Source organism: Neltuma alba, unplaced genomic scaffold (assembly GCF_004799145.2).
Source record: "Neltuma alba isolate B1F8T4 unplaced genomic scaffold, ASM479914v2 tig00002526_pilon, whole genome shotgun sequence".
In the NCBI taxonomy this organism is placed as follows: Eukaryota; Viridiplantae; Streptophyta; class Magnoliopsida; order Fabales; family Fabaceae; genus Neltuma; species Neltuma alba.
The window spans coordinates 59,638-81,965 of NW_021632900.1; the positions used below are offsets into that span (position 1 = coordinate 59,638).

At 37.3% G+C, this 22,328-nt stretch overlaps 4 protein-coding genes across 7 annotated transcripts; 1 reads left to right on the forward strand and 3 right to left on the reverse strand.

The window, feature by feature from the left end:
* Positions 1-67: 67 nt before the first annotated feature.
* LOC114731437 (uncharacterized protein At2g29880-like) lies at positions 68-2,516 on the reverse strand. Its single transcript, XM_028918607.1, has 4 exons — positions 2,503-2,516; positions 2,173-2,391; positions 841-1,159; positions 68-751 (listed from the first exon to the last, which is right to left on the reverse strand). Exons 1-4 carry the CDS (start codon positions 2,514-2,516, stop codon positions 68-70), a joined length of 1,236 nt encoding a protein of 411 aa, XP_028774440.1.
* A 544-nt stretch (positions 2,517-3,060) lies between these two features.
* Positions 3,061-4,612, reverse strand: LOC114731455 (uncharacterized). 3 transcript variants are annotated; one of them, XM_028918628.1, is made up of 4 exons: positions 4,440-4,612; positions 3,776-4,000; positions 3,415-3,690; positions 3,061-3,294 (listed from the first exon to the last, which is right to left on the reverse strand). In XM_028918628.1, the coding sequence occupies exons 2-4, from the start codon at positions 3,815-3,817 to the stop codon at positions 3,127-3,129; spliced, it is 486 nt and encodes a 161-aa protein (XP_028774461.1). In that variant the 5' UTR covers positions 3,818-4,000; positions 4,440-4,612; the 3' UTR covers positions 3,061-3,126. The 3 variants fall into 3 exon arrangements, with proteins under 3 accessions (XP_028774461.1, XP_028774468.1, XP_028774477.1); XM_028918635.1 differs by having other exon boundaries at positions 4,426-4,612; XM_028918644.1 differs by lacking the exon at positions 4,440-4,612 and adding an exon at positions 4,137-4,209.
* Positions 4,613-6,823: 2,211 nt separating this feature from the next.
* Positions 6,824-9,005, forward strand: LOC114731445 (cation/calcium exchanger 1-like). Its single transcript, XM_028918617.1, has one exon. It carries the CDS (start codon positions 6,952-6,954, stop codon positions 8,707-8,709), a length of 1,758 nt encoding a protein of 585 aa, XP_028774450.1. The 5' UTR covers positions 6,824-6,951; the 3' UTR covers positions 8,710-9,005.
* A 6,448-nt stretch (positions 9,006-15,453) lies between these two features.
* On the reverse strand, positions 15,454-21,896 carry LOC114731388 (cationic amino acid transporter 2, vacuolar). 2 transcript variants are annotated; one of them, XM_028918542.1, is made up of 14 exons: positions 21,376-21,894; positions 20,723-20,924; positions 20,241-20,325; positions 19,679-19,819; positions 19,040-19,158; positions 18,857-18,953; positions 18,595-18,767; positions 18,394-18,460; positions 18,107-18,265; positions 17,425-17,695; positions 17,001-17,106; positions 16,314-16,426; positions 16,125-16,200; positions 15,454-16,051 (listed from the first exon to the last, which is right to left on the reverse strand). In XM_028918542.1, exons 1-14 carry the CDS (start codon positions 21,536-21,538, stop codon positions 15,895-15,897), a joined length of 1,929 nt encoding a protein of 642 aa, XP_028774375.1. In that variant the 5' UTR covers positions 21,539-21,894; the 3' UTR covers positions 15,454-15,894. The 2 variants fall into 2 exon arrangements, 1 of the variants encoding a protein (XP_028774375.1); XR_003738916.1 differs by lacking the exons at positions 15,454-16,051; positions 16,125-16,200 and adding an exon at positions 16,529-16,681 and having other exon boundaries at positions 16,342-16,426; positions 21,376-21,896.
* Between the last annotated feature and the right edge of the window lie 432 nt (positions 21,897-22,328).

Sequence of the window (22,328 nt, forward strand, 5' to 3'; positions counted from 1 at the left end):
ATCACAGTCATCTTCTAATCAACACAAAAAGTAGTCAAATACTATAATAAGCAACACAAATGAAGTCTCAATCCTTGGTTGCATGCTTCAAGAAGAGCAGGAGTTTTTCCCTCCTGTTCTTCAGAGCCACATACATCTCCCTTGCAGCTGGCTTGTCCATGAGGAGTGTTGTGCACCGGGAAAACAGATCAGGATCATCAGTAACTTCATCAACTTCATTAAGGTGCTCCATGACTCCGGCAATTGACGTCTCATAAGCACGTGCTTCTTCTTCTAGCTTCCTAGCACGTGCTTCTGAAATCTCTTCATGTTCACGCTGAGAATCATTTTCATTTGCCTGAGCTATCCTGCTTAGTGCATCCGCTATTTTCATAGTGGTAGTAGATTTCTTCTTCATGGATTCACCCTTTTTTCTAACTCCTAATGAGCTACTAGGTCGATTGCCACCTGTGCTTCTGCCCCCACGAATGTTTTCCTGTCTCATTCCAGTGTTGCCTCCACTTCCTCCACTATTGTCATTGAATGTGACTGAATTAAACTCCCCGCTTATGCCAGTTGGTGCCCCCAAAATTTCATCACTATCTCCAGATCCTTCTTCCATATCATTTTCAGGAACTCCTTCGCTTGGAAGTGTCATGGAAGAAGGTGCCCATGACTGTGGTCCAGTGGCAGCTACAGACCCAAAAAGTTGAGTCAATTCAGCCCGAAATTGAAGCCCTCTTTCTCTAAATTTCTCATAGCCTGGAACTTCCTGCGCATTCAACACCAAAAATATTATACATTATACAAAAAATGTTAACATGAGAGAAAATACAAGCTCAAATAAAATTAAATGATTACCACTATTTTCTTCTCCCACCAATCATCAGGGGCACTAACAGTATTCCTTTCGGCATCCCACCCTAAACCTGTCTCACGGAGCAGCCTATCCCATAACTGCCACTCCTTTCGCAAGGTATCATATTTGTTCTTTAATTGGATTTTTGTATAAACTCTCCCAGTTTTTGCAGCAAAGTTCTCCTCAATACTTGTCCAAGCAGATTTTGTCAAGCTAGTTCCTCTTCTTCCCCCCTTTTCAACTTCTTCAATACACAGGTCAATAAAGACCTTTGTGGCTCTTATATCCCATGAAGCTTTGCTATTTTTTTTATTCATTATGCTATAAACCAATTACAACAGTTCAGTTATCACAAATTTAACCCAAAAAGCATACCATTCAGTTCAGGAGATATGATATAATAGGATAGTATTTAACAAGTATGCCAGCGTGTTTTATAATCCAACGGTATACATACACATTAATAATGACTTTTTTTAATGGGGAATTCTTTTCGGTTAACTGCCCCAATTTGGCTACAACCAACGATCAAGCACAAAAGAGAAAAATTCGAAGACAATTAGTAGACATTGGCCATAACACTATAACACTGCAAAATGTTTATTTCGGTTAACACTCAGACCACTCAAATTTTTGATATGTTAACATGTTTATTTCGGTTAACACTATAACACTGCAAAAGCAACCATCAAGCACAAAAGAGAAAAATTCGAGTGTCCTGTCTCCAAAATAAAATCCACCAAAGGGAAAATAAGATCAAAAAACCCAGATTTGATCAACACACACGAATGCTCTGTCTGTCACACACACACATGAAGCACAACCAGTCACAACCGAGATATTTCCCATCGTATATACACACGATTACCATCAAATCTGATCGGTGTCAAGAAAGCAACCAAAAAAATCAGCCACTACAAGAGAACAAAGCATAGGCAACCGGTGAAACCAATATTTGATTCGGAAGAAAAAAACGACGCCGGACGACCTCTGTTTTGGGGGAAAAAAATGATGCTCGACGACCTCTGTTTCAGGGAAAACACACGACGCTAGACGGAAAAGTGAAGCACCAGATCTTCCATCTCCAGCCACAACTAACAAGGAAGAAAAGACGGCGACCAGAACAGCCGAGTAACCTCACCTGAAGATCTGACCGACGAAGAAAAGACGGCGACCAGAGCAGCCGAGTAACCTCACCAGCGCCGAAAGTCACGAGCTCAACGACCTCCCCGGTGGCAAGCAGACCCGTCGAGCTTCAGAAGGGGCGACGGCTGGAGAATGATATGCGCTTGTGTTCAGTGAAAATCGTCCGCGCGGAGTGTGTTCTTTCTTACCACCGTCGAGCTTCAGAAGGGGCGATTTTTTCTGAATGGGAGGAGGCAATCTCACCGACGGCAACGAATTTTTCTGCGAGAGAGAAGAGAGATCTTTCGGCGATCTCACCGTTGGCGACACTAGAAGCAAGCAGACTGGGAGAAGAGAGATCTTTCGGCGAGAGAGAACATTTCCTACCGTTGAAAAGAGAATCTCTGACAGGAGTGATAATTGCCAGCCTTCAGAATCAATAATTTGCCAGCTTATGCGAAACCGTGGTTTGGCCGGCCAAAACCAAGGTTTCCACCGAAACCCAGGTTTTGCAAAATTCTGGGGTGTTTGGCAATCACCCTTCCCAAACCATGGTTTGGGAGCCAGAAGTGCTTCTAGGGTGATTCCCAAACACCCCCTCTGGAGAATAGATTCTGGGGAGAATAGATTCTGTGAAGAATAAATTTTGTAAAAAAGTGATTCTGAGAAGTGAGAGTGTTTGGATAGTTGTTATCAGAAGCACTTTTTATATATACAAATTACTAAAAAAAAGACATAAGTTAATATGATAATTACAAAAAAAATAGATTTTATGATATATTTTAATTTGAAGGAATAAAATTGTTAATAATATATTTTTTACCAACATAATTAATAATACATAAGATAATATAATTAATAAATAATTAATATGTATATATATTTATAAAATATAAGATTGAATATGTTTATAAAAAAATATATTTATAAAAAAATAACAAGATACATATCATATAGGCTCTCACACTCTCCCTTTTTTCTCCAAAAGCAACAAAATTTTGCTTTTTCCAAAACCATGGTTTTGGTTTTTAGGGGGGGTGTTTGGGTGATCTATTCCCCAAACCATGGTTTGGGGTGTCACCCAAACACACCCGAAATACTCCATTTGCACAACAACTGGATTGGAGATGGACCCCTTTTGTTCATAATACACATGAAATGGTTTAAGCTGACGACTTTACAAATAGTATCAGTGCGGGAAGATTTTCAAGAGCCAAAGTGAAAATGGCACCAAGCACAAAAATCAAAATAAACGCAAACAATATCTTAACCAAGTATAGAAAGCTGATTGGCTTGGACACATTCCTTGTAGGAGGCAAGCGACCCGAAACCTAGAGGCAAGCCAACCGAATGAAGACACATAAGCAATAGCATTTGATTATCGCAAAAATGAGGAAAAAGTTGAAACACAGCATGTTCATGCAAGATTTTAAGAAAAAAATAAAACTCACTGGTGTAGGCATTGGAATTGGTTCAAAGTTATGTTCAATCATCACTTCATCTGCTTCTGTAAATGTCTGCAACTTCCAATCATCCCCGTAATTGACAAGAACAGAATTAGGGCCGAAAGCAATGGGCTCTTCGCCTTCTTTAACAGCTTCTATATGCAAAGCACGTGCACTCATTGGCTTCAACTTCCTATTAATCAAAGACACTGCAGATCCAGCATCGATTCCTGATGCAAATCGACGAGTCTTACAAGAACTTTTGCAGGTTACCTCCAAAAACTGTCCCATAAATGAAATCAATATTACAAATAAATGACTAAATACAAAGTAAAGCTGCACATACAAAATGGGAAAGAGAGCGCACCGTGGGAGGAAGAGGATGCCCTGGTGCTGTTTCTTCAGCCATCAATGGAGGAATGAGTTATCAGCCGGTTGCAGAGATGCAACTTCCAAATCCAAAGCTTCTTCCGAAAAGCTTAGGTCTGTGGTTTGGGCCCAGAGATCTGAGACTTTTTGACCGTTATGCTCAAAATTCCAATGCTTTTTCACCGTTTCGCTCCAAATTGTAATCCTCCATTCCCCATTCGCCCTGATCAACAATTAATTTGTTCCATCAAATTCTATTTGCTGAGTTTAAAATCTTTATATATAAATTAAGTCTAACTATCTACAAGGATTAGAAGGAAAACTACAGTCAATAACACAAGGGTAAATGCAAACTCAACACTAAGTTGGGGATTTAGACTTTAGATGGCTACACCATAAACATCTAAAAGCGCAACAACCCAGCTCGTAGATTGTATGGAGCCTGAAAACAGAATCTGCAAATGAACATTTTCATTTGAATTTATTTTTATTTAAAAAAATACATCAATGGTGCTTGGTAGAACATAATAGATGATAGGAATCAGTAGCTCACAATATCTAAATAACAGAAACAGATTTATATCAGATAACATAAAATAGGCAAATTAATTGCAAATTTTCAAAACCAGGCCAAATCATGGGTGCGACCTAATCAATAATACCGTTCAATCTGAGACGGAGTAATCGCAGAGAACACCGACGGCAGAGGATATGAGGCCAAGAAGCGACGGATGCACCGACTGTAGCCCACGAAGACGATGAGAATAACGGCTCGACGACGAAGTGAGGTGTACCCGATCAGAAGCTTCAAGCTCGGGTAGAATACGAGGGAGGAATAGGCCACTCATTTTCTAATTTCCTCGTTTTCTTCTTCTTGTCGTTGTTGGCTTTTTTTTTTTTTTTTTTTTTTCTGTGATTGGGAATTTTTTATTTTTTTTGGGACTCAGATTGGGAACTTGAATATGGGATAGTATGAAAATTTAAAAGCAAAAATTTAATTACATAATCCAGGTCAGATCGTGGTAACCGGTAAGGGCTTCCAGCCGTGAAGCACGAAATCCGGTCTAACCCGTGCCCAGCCCAGTCTTGGCCGAATCTGCGAGATGATTTTTGAGGCCCAGACAAAAAAAAGCCCAGGCATTCTTTTATGAATAGGAAACACGAAATGGTGTACACAGCAACATTTGCGGACAAATAGGGAGGTAGATGGGTGGGAAAACTTGCTTTTATGCCATCAGGATGAGGATTTTAGGCCCTATATATGAAACTCCTGAGGGGAACAGACTTGTGCTTCTCAGTCTGATTAGATGCTAGCATATATGTAAATCGATAATAGAGACGATGAAATGCGCAGTTGCCTGATTACTCAAAATTTGTAGGTTATATGGCTGAAAAACCATTGTTAATTGAGCCGGTAGCTGGCTTTTCCAATCTGATTTTAACTGACTTATTGAATCATATGTGCCTGTTGAAGGAAAAATTTTAAGAATTTTGTAACTACGTGTTCAGTTTATTTTGTGCGAGTTTACGTGTTGAATTTCGTGTTAGATTTTTTAATTAAAAAAATGTGTTCATTAAAACCGTCAAACTTCTATGAACTTTGTTTACTGTTCCCTTTGATTAATGATAACATTAAATTGATGAGATATTGGTAACCTATCTCAAATTTTCAATCTCAAGATCTAAAATTGAGTATTTAAATAGTAATTAATTGGGTATCTCGTTTGATTTAATTATTCAAATCAATTTGTTGGGTTATAATCTAGATTGAGTTGTAATGAATCTTGTTAGATTGAGTTATAAATGCTAATTTTGTAGTGAGTAATCGTTTTTATTAAATGAGGTTTATCTCTAACGTCTTTTTTTTTTTCCCTTCAGAGCAGGAAAGCTGTAAGACCGTTGATTGAAAGATACTTTTGCCCATTCATCAAGGGGGGGGGGGAATCCTTCTCCCCGCATTGCTTGATAGTTGATTGAAAGAAAACTATCAACAAGGACAGTTAGCAATTTAATTAAATAGAGAAATCAGCGAGGGATTTAATAACGATTACGGTGCAGAAATGATTTTTTGTTTTTCTGGGATTGAGGGTTCAGGACGATGTTATGATCACAAAGAAGTACTAGAATAGCAGAAGATAAAACTTCTATTAATGTTTGAGCTCAACATACACCTCAACAATAATCATCATATCGGTATTCATCAGAAAGAAACAATGCAAGAAATATAAGAGGAGGATAACAAATGCAGAACGGAAATGTAAAAGGGAGAAAGAGCCAGGGAGAGAGAACCACAGAGACGAAGAGATTCCAAAATGCCAATCACGCCCACTCATAACCGTATTTGTCTTCTTATATAGAATCCTCCAATTCCCTCAGCTTCCAGGTCTTACGCCGCGCTCTCTGACTCTTCCTCCTGGACTTGTATGCTCATTGGGCCATGGGCCCCAGATGGATCCCGCACTCGTGTTGGGTCGTCTGGACCCTTGTGCATGACAGACGAACTGTACCATAAATCATTGTGTCGCTGCTCTTGGGAAATTTCGTTGACTGTATTTATTTGGGGTACTTTTGAAAGCCGAGGCCAATGGATGTGACTGTGAATGCACGATTGGACCGACCGACCGACAGTGAGAGGCATGAATTTTGATATGGCAAATTATATGAGCCTTTTTTGCTCTCAGATTCTCAACTATAATTGAGTGGGAATTACGTTACAGCTAAAACCCACAGCTGGCTCTTCTGGCCAGGACGAACAAATTGAAAGGCGCAAAAAGCACAGCCACATTTGGAACCTTCGTAATCTCAATCTCTTCTTCCCTATTCATTTTCCGCTTTTGGTAAAGTGAGTTTTACGTCTATAAGACATGTTTTTATACTGATCGCTTTTTGTTGAAGCAAACTGTTTAACGGCTGTTATTCGTGCGCTGTGCCCCATTCATAGAGGCTGGCAATATGAGAATTCGAGAGAGTTGTCGTAATCCATGAACGTACAACATATAATCTTCTCCTCAACGTTTGAGGGTTTATGATCTTCTAGTGTCGTCTTCTTCTCCTCCCTCAGCTCGGCCACCACACAACAAAATGTCCCAAGAAGTTCGCTTCATCATATATGGACTTCAATTCTCTCCACTTATATTCACACCATTTGCTTCTCACCCAGCATAACTGTTTCTAATGGCAACCTTCTTCAAACCTCTACCCAGAAAAGTTTCGGTCTTCCTCAACATATCCTTTCTCTTGATTCTCTCTCTCTTTCTCAAATCCTATCTCTACCCCTCCTATTCCAATTCTCATCATGAATCATCCAATAATTCCCCTTCCATTTTCAACCGCCACACTCGGATCCTCCAGGAGATCACGCCAGATTCATGCACAGGTCTTCATGAGCTCTCAGATTATAGATCAAAGTGCTTGTACGTCAAAACCCATTCTGAGTGCAGGTCAAAAGGCTACATAAACTATCTCTATATCTTTTACTGCAACCTTGGCCAATCACCAATCATGGGTCATTTTTTGCTTATATTATGGCTTGCGGTGTTGTTCTACCTCTTGGGCGACACTGCTTCTAATTACTTCTGCTACTCCTTGGAGAGTCTGTCCAATATCTTGAAGTTGTCTCCCACCATAGCAGGAGTCACTTTGCTTTCTCTGGGAAATGGAGCTCCTGACTTTTTTGCAAGTGTTGTTTCCTTCACAAGATCCAGCAATGGTGCAGTTGGGCTTAACAGCATTCTTGGAGGGGCATTTTTCGTCTCAAGTGCTGTCTTGGGGATTATAAGTATTCTGGTTAGCACAAAGCAGATTGCAGTTGACAAGGCCAGTTTCATTAGAGATGTTCTGTTCTTCCTTTTCTCTCTGCTCGTCCTCCTTCTCATCATTTCCATTGGCAAAATTACCTTGTTGGGCTCAATCTGCTATGTCTCCATCTACTTCCTTTATGTCTGTGCAGTCTCTGCCACACATTTTATCTATGGAGGGGAGAAGAAAGAAAACGAATGCTTTGCTATATCTGCTGATGATCTTGTAGAGTCTGGCATACCATTGTTAGGCTGCGTTGATGATGAGAAACCAAGTTTAGCAGAGAAAGTGGCTGCAGAAGATAACAAAGAAAAGCCAGAGTGTTTTGAGGGCGCTTCATTTAAATGGAATTATTACATGGGCAAATTTCTACAAGTGCTAGAACTACCTCTCAGCTTGCCAAGAAAACTCACCATACCAGTTGTGAATGAAGAGAGATGGTCAAAGCCATATGCAGTAATATCTGTCACATTAGCACCAGTTCTGATAGCACTTATCTGCAACACCCAGAAGGAAAATGAGGATTCTAGGACAATTCTGGTCACATACTTAATAGCTGCTCTGATTGGGGTGTTTCTGGGAAATATGGCCTGTGTGACCACAAACAGCACTAGCCCCCCAACAATGTGCCTATTTCCTTGGCTAGCAGGAGGTTTTGCCATGAGTGTGACATGGACATATATTATCGCTGAGGAATTGGTTTCCTTGTTAGTTTCAATTGGGAATATAATTGGGGTTAGTCCTTCAATTCTTGGGTTAACAGTCCTAGCTTGGGGTAACTCTCTTGGGGATCTAATAGCCAATGGTGCTATGGCAGTTAATGGTGGGGTAGATGGGGCTCAAATAGCTATATCCGGGTGTTATGCGGGTCCCATGTTTAACACTTTGATGGGTTTGGGATTTCCTTTGGTTCTTTCAGCTTGGTCTGAGTATCCAAATCCATATGTAATCCCTAAGGACCGTTCTCTCTACGAGACTCTTATGTTCTCGATGGGAGGGTTGTTGTGGGCCCTTGTGGTGTTGCCAAAGAGAAACATGAGGCTAGATAAGTTCTTGGGATCGGGACTCTTGATCATATACCTTTGTTTCCTTTTCATAAGGATGGCAATGGCAATTGGTATTGTGAAGTTCTAGAGATGCCCCTTCTTCAAAAAGGAAAAAACTCACATCATGTGATACGTTTCACATTCAATAGGTACAATTGTAAATTTGATCCTTCTTTTTTTTTGGGCATTATTAGCAGTTTCTATTTGATGAGCGGTAGGCTAGCTTCAAAAGAGAGTGGAAAAGCCATCAGTGATCCCGTGTTGTTTAGAACTTTGAACATGGGCACACTCTAATTTTCTATATCTCGTCTTTGTTGCTTAGGGCACACGAATCCCAGGCCTGGGCCTTGTTGTCTTAGATTATTATTATTTTTGTTGCTGCCATATTCGAGTGATCTTTTATTTTATTTATGTAATTTACTAATTAGTTCGATTCAAATGTGGTTGAAATGACTGTATAGTTGGCGCATTTGCGTTTTTTGCCCTGACCATGCTTATAATCCAAGTATTTATTCACACATTTACTTATTTCAATTTTAAAAGGAAGAACATATCACTTTTTTCTTGACCTCAACAGAGAATCCCGTCCATCTTTCTTAGTTGGGACCCTTGGGGTAATCATTTCAATATTGCTCAGCTGCTAGATTTTTTCATCGAATGTGAAACGGATCATTCAGGTTTCAACTTGCAATCGGTTACTAGATACTGTTGGACGAATGGAGATAGCTTGCGAAAAGAAGCAAGGCATGGGAATGGGGTCCATTTAAGAAAAGCAAATAAGCACAAAAGTGGTCGGAGCCCACGTTTTGTACCGACATTATTCCTTCCAGTTGGACTGCTACGCCCTGAGCTCAAAAAAAGCCATTAACCATGTTACTTGAAATTACTAAGAATCAAATAAGAACTCAAAAACCAACGAAAATTAGATTTAATAGAAGGGACTAATTTCTCATAACGTGATAAATCAAGGTTTGAATCACTGCGGGGAAAAGTGCACGCATTTAGTACCCGACAGTGCCTCGAATGGGATTGCCTTTAATAGGAGGATATCTATACTTTAGCCAAAAAAAAAACTCAAAAGGTTTAGGATGAGATCATAAATTCAAAAAAAAGAAAAGGAATCATGCTCTGGTGAGAATAATTTAAATTTGTTTAGATATATTAAACAATTTTAAACTCCTAACCAACTTAATCATAATTAATATTAATAGTAAAAGACTACTCGTTACAACTGTTGGCAAAAAAAAGCGTCACAACCAATTTTTCAATTCAATTTTAATATTTTAGTTTTTATTTTAGCATTTTCTTAAATATAATGTTCCTGGTCAAAAAGAAAATATGACGACATATAATTATATTTATGACAAAAACTAATTGTTAGGATTTGATAAAAAGAAATTGACCATAATAAATATAAATAACGAACTTAAATTTTAATTATTCACAACAATGAGTTTATACTCTGGATATGTGAGTTATATTAAAAAAAATTATTGGCCAATGCTTTATTTTCTACCAATCACATTTGTTTATCAACAGGCCGAACCTGATTGACACTAAATTAATTTTAATATTTTTAACGGCATGTTTACTAAAATTTCAGAGCATTGATTCATAACATGCATGCTACATACAAAAAAAATCCAATTTATATTTTATAATATTTTTAAATTAAAAATCTTCAGGCCAAACAAATTAAATCAATTTTTTAATAATATAATATTTTTAGTTTATTATTTAAATTTATTAAAAAATATATTTTTAAAATAAATAGCATCATAATATTTAGGAAAAATCACAAGAAAAGATCACCAAAATAAAAAAATTGTAAATAGGGATCTGTTGCAACATTAGTATGTGTTTTACAATAATAGATATAGTATCAATTTTGACAACAATTTTTATGAATAAGTCCTTATGTGCAATTTTTTAATTTTAGAGGTCTTTTTTTTATCATTTTTCCTACTATTTATTCTAAATTTTCTGTAAATAATTTTTATCTATTAAATATAAACAAAAAACAGGTTTTACCTCCGCCTGCAGTGCCCATTTCGACCCCATGACCCGACGGATCCGGCTTTCCCCGCCAGTCCTTTCCCCCACCCCCTTCAACCAACATCCTTCGGCAGTATTATCCAATATCTTAGAATAATTTTTAATACAGTATCCGAAAATATTTTTTAGTAGCATCCTATATTAAAATAGCTGGTATCTTAAACTAATTTTTAATACACCTAATATTCTAAAATAATAGTGCACATGGCACCCAAAATTATTTTTTAATATCACCTAGTATTTAGCAGGCTGCACTTTAAATTGTTTTTTAGTAACATCAACTATCTTAAACTAATTTTTATTGCATCTAATATAGCAATAACCTACATTATTTTTCTAGCACTAATATCTAATGTCCTAAAATTAGTTTAGAATATTGTGTGTTACTAAAACAAATGCTACAAGTCCAACTTACTAAATACTAGATATACTGGATACTATTGAAGAAATATTTCACGATGTTAAATACACTAAAAATTATTTTAAAATATTAAATATTATTAAAAAAATTTTTAGAGCAATAGATATTAATTTAAAATAAAAAGAAGGGCAGCCTCTATTTTCACATCAAAACGGTGTAGTTATGAGTCAAGGAGGAGGAGAGGATGGTAAGGATAAAGGAGGAAAAGCGGTTTAATGTTGGTGTGTTCTTCACTTAAAAAGGAGGAGAATTGACCACGACCCATATATGAGTCTAAGGGCGTACATGAACCTAATGCCTGTTGAACCCACCCAAATCCAAAGAAAGATTGTCCAGCCCAATCTGAAAAAAAAAAAAGAACCCGAAAAAGAATGGGCATCCTTGGGCTGGGCAGCACCATTTGGCCCTGCCCGATTATATATATATATATATTATAATTTATGAAATAATATTAATATATTACATTTCTTTACCCAAAAAAAAAGGTTATCTCCCTCCTCTTTGCAATTTAATTTATTAGTGTCACATGTCTATTAGTTTTTCATTTAGGGGATCTAATGCTTCTAAAAAAGCAATAGTATCTTGCTTTTAATTTGTTCTTCGTGAACCTTACTGGGTATATCCTATTGTGTGTTGCTGTTGTAATGTTGGCCATTTATAATTCAATCTTCCCTCTATGTTATTAACAACTTTCTTTGTTAGATAATGGAGTTTATACATTACATATTTGTATAAATCAACAATTTTGAATATTTATACAAGATAGAAAACAAGATTGGGATAGAAGCAGGGAAAGAACATTAGGGCCTGATTATCTGAATTACATGTTTTATTTTTTATTTAATTTATATTTAGTTATTTTGCATTAATTTTTTTATAAACAAGTCATATGATGGAAAGAAGTCCTTTAGTTGTACGGACTGCTAACTGCATTGTATCATATAATAAGTGTTTACATATTAAAAGTGGTTATATTAAATTATTATAAGATTATAAGATTTTCGATTTTTCTTTTTACAATTATTTTTACCCTCTTTTTATATGGGCTATATTATTCCTGTTAGCTCATTGTTTCAATTTTAATACCTTTTTGCAATCCTTTAGGTAACATTTAATTTTTGTCACTTGGATGGATAATCAAGTTTATATTACATCGCCATCTCCCGCCCTCGATGGAATATCTCAATGTGCTTCAACCGCTCTTCAATTTTTTCAAATTTTTTATTCTTTTCTCAACTTTCTGGAGATTGATGCAAACCGTTTGAATTTCATGGCTCTAATTGTAACATCCTAAGTTTTATTTTGAGTTTTGGTAGCCTTTTTTGGTTGATTTTGAGGATAGGCTAGTGTTTAAACTTGAATCTTGGTGTCTAGTTTGGAATCAAAGTGAGTTGGAGGAACAGGTGAACAAATCCCTCTTAGGATTTGTTCGCCACGGTGAATCGAAGATTATTGGGAGAACTTCCTTTCGCCATGGTGAAGTTAAGGGGGACGCCGCGATGAAAGTTGGTCAAGTGAGTAAGAGTTCCTCTTGGGAAAAATCTCTCGCTGCGACGGAGTATAAGTTGGCCTCGACAAGGTTGGTTTTTCAAGTCAGAAAAATCCCTCTCGGGGTTAGTTAGTCGGGACAAATCCATGTGTTCGCCGTGACGAAAAGTTTGCATCTTTAAATTCGAAGAAAGAGTCTGATGCGCGAAAATCAGATTTTCTGAAGGTGGGAGTTGGAGCTCTGCTAGGGTTCGTATTTTTGGCTTGGGGAAGATGTTTCTAAGGGTCCATTATCTCAAGTAAGTGAATCTAACCTCTAATCTACTCTTTCTCTTGGGATTTTTAAGGAATTTTGTAGTGGAACCCTAGGACTTTCTAGTTTTTGATGGAATTGAGATTTTTGACCGATTATTTTGAGTTTAAATGATTGCTATGGGTCAGTCTAAGTATTTAATTTGTGCAGTTTTCTTGGATTTGGAGATTTTGAAGTTTTGGGAATTTAGGGCTTGTAAAAATGGATGTTTATGATTGAGAAAGATAATGTAGTGGTTAAAATTGAGTTTTATGAATTTGGTTATGTTAAGGAGGGTTGAATTGGATGTTTAATTAGTTTAGAATGTTGTTAAAACTCCAATTGTTCTAATTGGGTGTCTGGGTGATGAATTTCTAGAGTGGGACTTTGAGTTTGTGAATTCAATTGATATTTTGGAAGGGGAACTAGAGTAATAATGGTCTCTTGTGGTTTTTGGAGTGTTATTATGATGGTTTGGTCCTTGTGAGTTAGGTAGAGTTTTGGTTGAGATTAAGAATTTTGAGTCATCAAGTGTTGTGTTGACCATTTTATTAGTTTGTTAACTAATACATGGTGGTTGTGCATTTGTGTGCTTGTGTAGACTTGTTGAGTATTTTGTTGGTGCACAGGGCATCATGGTGTTTTGTTATTCTTTGCTCAGGTGAGAGGTAACCACTTTCCAATCCTTTGTACATGCTGTTATGATACTGTCAGTGGATTTATGTTTTCATGCTCTGAGTAATAAATGGTGTTCTAAATGTAATTTATATATGAAAAGAGAAATTGTCTTGTGGGGTTTTGCATGGATTTAAAGTATTGGAAGATATGTCACTTGTTGAAGTTATTTATGAAATGCGAACTTATTCTTTGGTAATACTTGAGCATGATTTATGCATTGGGAAATAGTGAGAGACTTGGTTGATACTACCACGTTGTAAGGTCTCTATTAATGCATGATGGTTGGCTCCTTACATCCCTCATAGTGAGAGATAAGCCTTTTGGCTCCTTACATCTCCTATAGTGAGGGATAGGCCTTTTGGCTCCTTACATCTCCCATAGTGAGGGATGGGCCGAGTTCGGCTCTTGAAAATCCCCCAAAGTGAGGGACAGGGTTGATAGGATTGCATCTTTGCACATGCATGATTGTTGTGGCTATCGTTTATAATATTACTTATTAACTGTCTCACTTGACACCTTGTGAGCACCTATTTAGTTTGTACCCTGAATTGGAAGTTAGTTACTGGGACTTTTGTCTCACCCCGTGGTTTATAATGTTTTCATGTGAAGGTTATAGGCGTGTACCATTGGGAAGGGACGTAAAGACTTGAGCTTAGTTAGCTGTAATACCTCTAGCCTTTGTATATTGCCACATATAGGGACTTTTTGATTGTTTGGTCTCATTGTAAATTGGAGGAAGTTTTATCTCCTTATTTTGGTTGGCCGGAGGTCACTTCTAATGTTTTATGATACTTGGGTTTATGTTGTTGAAAAACAAATGGATGGGTTTATGTATGATATTTTTTGTTACCCGGGCCGAAGGCTTAGAGGCCCAATAGATTTAAAGGAATGATTTGGTTGCATGCAAACATTCTTGTTTGGGCTTCGGTTTACAGTCTAATTAGCAGTTTTAGAAATGTTTACATGTTTTCTTTTCTACTATGGTAGCTTGTATAACAATTTTATTTTTCTACCATAGTAGTAATTTCATGACAAGTTCAAGTTTTACAAATTGTTCAAGTTTACACTAATTACAATCTTGAGAGTTGTTTTATTCTAAATGGATTATAAATATTATTTATTTGGATATTTGCTAACACTTGTTTTGAATTATTTCTGGACAATTTTAATGTGTAAAAATATAAAATTATGAAATGTAATTTTTAGGTATAGATGAAATTTTTTTACATGTGATATCAACATGTTATCACTATTTAGGCAGCGAAGCCCGCCCTGTCCAGCCTAGCTCAAAATGATTAGGGCTTCTATGGGTAGGACCGGGTAGCAGATTGCAAAATATAGCTTGCTCACACTTCTGGGAATTGGACAAGGATCAAATCCTGCTCATGTGCACTCCTAATTCCCGGTAGTCCATTCTGTGACCACGTCCTATTTTGATATTTTTCGTGGTGTAAAATAAGTTTGGGCTCTTGGGCTCCGCGTTTCAGCCCCCAAAAACATTGGCAATGACCATCATCCCAGGATGGCTTGAATAATATTGACACCGGTAGCTACTATAAAAAAATTCTTTATTTTCCGAGAATTTAGTAAATGATAAGTGAGGGGGTGGGGAAGAACTCTGAAAATTTTGTGATTGGCGGAATTTTTTCCCCATAATTTTATCCCAAAAGAATATAAGTAATTTTTTAACATTAAAAATCACTTTAAAGATGTTGACTTCACACTTCGTAATTCGTATTTAGTTCTTTTGACTGGATATATATATATATATATATATATAAATATATATTATTCATATTCATTCACCAGTAACGCATCCAGACATACTGCATTAAGAATAACAATGTGTTCCGAAACTTTAATAAAGGCCAAATGTATTTACACATGTCATGCCCAGATTTGAACAGAGAGAGAACACAGAGATGTCTCATTAGTTCCTGAAGAGTGGAACCCAATTTGAATTTACAAATTATATTTAAGGGGTATTTGGAATTAAAAAAAATACTTTTACACAAATTGAGACAATTTTTTTTTCCACATAATCGCTTCTGAAATCATAATTAGATTTCTATTCAAATACCCCTTTAGCTGTTTGAACTTTGAACAAGCTCGCAAGTTCACCCCACCCACGGCAATACACAAGCGACAGGCTTACGCCACCGGCTCCTTCCCCATGATGAGCCAAGTAAAATTTACAATAGGGACATTGTCTAAAATGTAAAACTATTGATTACTCAAGCTAAGAAACTTGAGATGCATCTTCTGTACAGCAATTGCAATTACACACATCGTGGAGACGAAATTTTTCATGAGGGTTTGGCTGAAATTCTCGTGCAGGTTTAAGCTAGACAGCTCGAGGAGGCACGAAACTTATCATCCATATGGGATACTGGGACATAAACTGCATTTCTTAGAGAACTGTGGGTTCGGCCATAGAAAACATAAACAAGTACTCCTATGGCAAGCCATATTGACACACGAGCCCACGTGGCAGCCCTGCATGAAAGACGCAATCATTAGACAAGGGAAGCAATCTCCACTAGAAGAAAACAATCCTATGTTCGCTTACCCAAGATTAATAAGCAAGTAGCAATTGATGAGAATGCAAGCTACAGGCAGCAGTGGCACCAACGGGCAAATGAAACCTGTAAAGGGATAGATAACAGAGTTATTCCTTATGCTTGATCTTCAATGAAGGAAGGCTTCTTAAAGCATACATTTTAATTCTAGTTAATGAATCACATCAACTTAACTATACCTCCAGAGTGCCCAAAATTGTGTCTTGCATCATCTTGATCTATGCAGGTTAGGAATATGAGACCGGAAAGAACAAGAATGCCACCCACTCCACAAAATGTGAAACGAACAGCTCTGACAATAGCAAACAAAAAAGTTGTAACAAGCAAGAACATCAAGCATACATTAAAAACATGATATGCCATTGTTCTAAACGGAACCATAGTTAAGATTTACGTCACCACCATCCGCATTATCAAAATCCTCCACTTCCCAGGGAAGAAAGGCAAATCCTTTTAGGTCCACTTTCTTTAAATTTCAAATTAGCAGCTGAACATTTTAAGAATCATTCCCCTCGATCCTTTTCATAAGAGCTCATTAGTTACTTTCCTTAAATTAAAAAAAAAAGAAGAAGTCAAAGTTAGTTAAATGTTAAAAACTTCTACAACTTTACAAAATTAGCCCTTAGTTGATGTGGTTCATTGGGAAGAAAGGATGGAAAAGCCATTATAAAGTAACAAGGGAATTTTTGGAAATTAGCTATAAATGTTTCATTAAATTTTGTTAGAAGTTTTGTATTAAGGATCAATGGGCAGGCCTTAGAAGTAGGACCAGAGGGAGTAGTTTATGCATTAGGCGATCAAGATATACTGTCATAGTACGTAGTACGTCTTGGAAAATATTAAAAACAACCTTCCTCTAAACCAACCTGAGAATACTTGAATCGGAAGCTGCATATGTGAGGATAAACACCCCTAAGCATGTAAGTGCTATCACCCACCCAACGATTTTTCTCCTATTACTTTCATCTATATCTGCATTCATAAACAAGGAATCAGAAGGGAACAATAGATTCCAAATAGCATAAAGCAACGAGATGCCACAAGTTAATCATATTATAACCAGAATGACATTTTGAACAAACATCTAAAACAACCCCATTTATGTGTATCATGATTACAATACATTCTGGATTAGGTAAAAACATTGGCTGCATACTTCAAGAGCTAATTTCGAATTTTAATCCTTGATTTCTGCTGCACAACATTTCCAGGCTTAAAAAAACTGTAGTGCTTATATCTGTACAATACAGGTATTTGATAAGAGATTTGAGAGGGAAAGGCATGACTTACAGTTGCCTATGGCAAAATGCCGAGAAAGAAGAGGACAGTCGATTGGCATATCCTCTTTGGTAACTACAGGTTTGATGTCCTCAGAGGTACAAATATTTGCCTCTCCATGTTTATCATATCTGTCATCACTAATCCAACGGCTTTTGGATGGTACCGAATCACTTGATTCCTCAAGAGAAGGCAGTAATGGGACTTCATCTGGAGGGATGTATCTTAATATTAATATAGATACTGCAACCGTGGTGAACGCAAGAAGCGTCCCCACACTAACCTGCAACAGAAGCAAATTCCACGTTACCTTTGTATGCGGAGATCAAGGAACCGACCATGGAACAACAGGCATGCAGTCAGAACTAACTTATAATGCCTAATTATAACAAGCATTTTCTTCACCATTATGCCTCATAAATTTCAAAATTGAGAGAAATACAAAGAAAAGAAAAAAGATCCCCTGGCTTTTATTTTGAAATATAAAATGCGTAGGGGTTTCATTTTAGCCAATTTGCATTTAGCATCATAAGACTGGAACTCAAGAATTGTTCTTTGTATATTTGCAAAAGAACTGAGGCTTCTTCCATATCATAAAGTACCAATTAGTATAGAACCTTTAAATGAATGCTTTTCAAGCTCAATCTTAGCTAGAGATATTAAAGCATCCTAGCTGATGCGAAGGTTGACTTACCATCCCAGCCAGTTGAGAGACATCCATCAAAGACGCCAAGATTGCAGCTACAAGGCCAGTAGCCACTGTGCTCTTAACGGGAACTTGGCTGAACTTATTAATGTCTGAAAAAAATGGTGGCAGCAGCCCATCCCTTGCCATAGCCATCAAAATTCGGGGCTAAATGATGAAATAAAGTACATTGATATCTTTAACAGGAAAACCGAAGACTTCAAAACAAGGAAAAAATAACTTTGATAGCTACAAAATGAAATCATCATTATAAACCAGCAATATATAAAATTTACCTGGGGAAGTATACCACCCATCAATGATGCACAAAGAGCTGTAAAAGCCCCAGCATTTATCACGTAACTACAGTAACAACCAGGAAAAGTCACATGAGCAAATACTGCAAGTCTGTAAATCTATTTCATCGCCAATATCTTTTTTTTTTTTTTTGGGGGGGGGGGGGGAGGCGATGCACCAATTGTAGAATTGCAACTTACGCTGCCCATTGCATCCCATGGTTTGCAAACGCAGAGGATATGGGGGTGTCAGGATTGATTGCATAATAAGGCACTAAGCCAACAACAACGATGGAGACCATCATATACAATGCACAACAAAGAAACAGTGCAGCCCCAATACCCAGTGGCAAATCTCGTTGAGGATTTTTCACCTGTTGATCATGTAGAGACTATTAGGAATCTTATTTCTTCAATTAAATATAACCTAAAAAAGACATCACCTATAACAAAATGACATCACCTCTTCAGCAGTGCTGGCAACAGAATCAAAACCTATATATGCGAAGAAGACTGTTGCAGAACCGGCAAGCATTCCATCAACGCCAAAGGGAAAATAACTACCACAGCAAAAGAAACAAAGTAGCAAGTAGTCAGTGGTAATCAAACGTGCTCATAGGGAAGTGTAAAACAATATCGAAAGTACCCCGAAGGAAGTTCATATCCAACCCATCCAGACTTGAATCCCAAGTAAGCACCAGCCACTATGACAAAAATCAAGGCGCACACATTTACTGATGTGACTATGCCTTGTACCGTTGTACTCTGCAAATATTGAATATTCAAAGTAAGAAGATCTCTCAAATTTGGCACTGAAAAGATGATTAATTGTTGGATTGATAGGGAGAGGGGAGACAACCCGTGCATCTAGGTTGCATAGAATATAAATTATACTCCCTCGGTTCCTAAGAGTAAGACAAAATTCTGGAGGATATGAAGTTCCTATATACAAGACAATCTAAAAATTTTAGGAATAATTAATTTTTTTCCCTAAAATGCCCCTAATCAATGAATAAAAAGACTTAACCCGCCATGGAGTAAAGTTAAGAAAATGAGCATTAATTGAGGGTAGAAGTGGAGATATGGAAAAAATTTAAAACATCAATTAGTTAAAAGTTGTTTTATCCGTATCCATAAGTTAGGTAATCTCGTCTTATAAAAATGAATAGAGGGAGTACTGCGCAAAAGGGAAATTTTGAATTTTAACCCATGAACCCAAAATAAGAATTTTCAAACAGAAATGGATCAGAAAAAGCATAATAATGAGATTATTATAGAAATCTACCTCCTTGATGCCAACGCACAAGAGTCCAGTAATAATAAGTACCACAATTGCAGCACATGGGTCCACAACAATATCAGTACCAGGAATATGCTGACGGGCTAAGAAGAAGGGCAAATGATCCATACCTCCAAAAAATGCAGCCTAAAAATATTTATTTTGGGGTAAACAACTGGATTATATGAATCTTACTCTCTGTTCAAACGAATAAATTTGCAATACACGTTATATAAATAAATACATGTGAAAAATCCAAATGAAGCTGAGTGTAGATCAAGCAAGACAAACACGATCCTCTAGGAGACTGACAAAGATATGTGTGGTAGGCAAAGGGCAGTTTACACTCTTGTATTGATTGGAATGGTAAAGCATGACAAAAACGCTTGAGCAACAGATATTTTACATAGTAGGTTTGTACTCGAATAATGAAAAAATTAAGTGGCGGATAAATCAATGTCAGTTTAAATCAGATAAAGAAAGATGACGGCATACTCAAAGCTAAATCTAATCGAAAATTTTCTAGGCAAACAAGAATTCAGTAGGAGAGTTGAAGAAAACATGAGACCATGTTAGGAGATATGCCACGAGCAACAGCTGCTCCACCAATTGTATATTCCAGTATCAAGGCCCATCCAATCAACCATGCAGCACTGCAAACGAAGATATTATTTTATCAATTTATATCAGTAAAAAATATCAACTTCCAGTTGATCATTATAGCATTGAATTGACGTATTATCAACCAACAAAGACCTCAAACTTCCACAGACCCAGAAGCAGAAAAATACATCTGCCCATTCACGATGAATCATAACTTTTTCCAGAAAGAGATGCAAACCCAAATCCTCAACATCTATATCACCAGATTATTACCATAACTTGAAAAGCAACCACCGAATAAATGACCAACTAATGAACTCTGACACGAGCATTTTAACATTTGATGAGCAGAGACAACACACATAGAAGGGAAAAATAACATAGCGTAGGCCAAAATTTTCAGTCAGATAACTTCAGAAGAAAACCCCAGGAATCTAGAGAAAGTACCCTTCTCCTACACATATATATGAATAGTGATATGCACTTCCAGCAGAAGGGCAACGACTAGCCAACTCTGCGTAGCAAAACGCTGAAAGAGCAGCCGCTAGTCCAGCTATGAGAAAAGAAAAGGCCAAGGCGGGTCCAGAATGTTCTCGAGCGACTGTTCCAACAAGAACGTAGACTCCAGCACCAATTGTCGCACCAACACCTGACGAAGACATGAAAGTCAGTTTGCAAGGAATGAACTCAGAAGAAGAATAGATGAGGGAGAAAGAAATTATCCAACAATAGGCCAATTACTAATATCGTCATGGTGCGATAATAATCGTCAAATTTACAATTTGATCTCTGCCGCCGAGAGAGGGGAATAGTGTTACTAAGATAATCGGCATTAACAAAGGGTGAGACGGTGAAAGATTGCAAGTCTAGAAAGCAGCATTGGATCAAACACAGAATGACTGAAATCATGACGGAGATAATGAAATGAATGGCTTAGCATGAGCAGATTGAAACATCAAACCAATGCTCAGAACTGGTATACTATTAAGTTTCAAACGGTATGTAACTCCTATGCCACATAATGGATGTAGGCCCCCTGACCACCTGCCCCCGCCCCCCGGGGGGGGGATTCATTACAAAATGCTTTTGACGAGAATTACCGATTCCAATCAGATGGGGAACAGATAACTCCTTGGCAAGCTGACCCTCAGTCTTTTTGTGAGCAGAATCCACCAGCTTCCTTCTAGTCAAAAAGCTCAATGAACTCCAAGAACCCTCTCCTCCATGACTCCCTCCCTCCGAAGAATCAGTCGACACACCCATAAAAAATTAAAACAGAGTTTATCCAACAAGGAATACAGTTACAGTATATGGAAATGATCGCTTTTCTCCTAAAATCTTATGGGTCTGCCAGCCCACGTTCCCGGCACAATCTGCTCAGGTCTCACTCTCAGAAGGAAAGAGACAGTATCGTCAGGGAGATGGAGCAATAATCTAGGCTTGCTTTTGTCTTGCTCTTTCTTCCTACCCGCCAAAAGAGAAGGACGTGAACGTCGACGATGACGACGGCTGGTGGGAGTTCTTTATCAAGTTCAAAGTCGTTATCTTCATCCAGTGGTCTCCTTCGGTTTTCATTCCCCTTTATATTCTCATTATTCGGTTCGGCCTATCACTACCTAGCGCACATCCAGGGAGGGGGTGATGGGTGACCCTTTCCGGGGGTGGCAGCAGAGATTTTGGGGCAACTACATTGTGTTCGTAATAAGAGATTATTTTATTCATTCTCGGAGTCAAGAGGTTGACTTCTGCCAAAAAAAAAAAAGTGAATCGTTTATCATGTGCCGTATTATTCAAATAAATTGATTCCATTTATAAAGTAATTAATTATAATTTATAAACAAACGAAAGCAATGCAGTTGACTAAGTATATTTCTTATTTATTCCCTCCTTCTCCTACTCATTATTGTCAATAGAGTTAATTTAGGAAAAAATAATATATATAAAATAGGTCTTATATATTACTAATATCAATTCTCTGATTAGTTTCTATTTTACTATAGGAGGAGTATTATTAACTAATTGAAAAAAAAAAAAAGCAGCAAACTGGCACTAG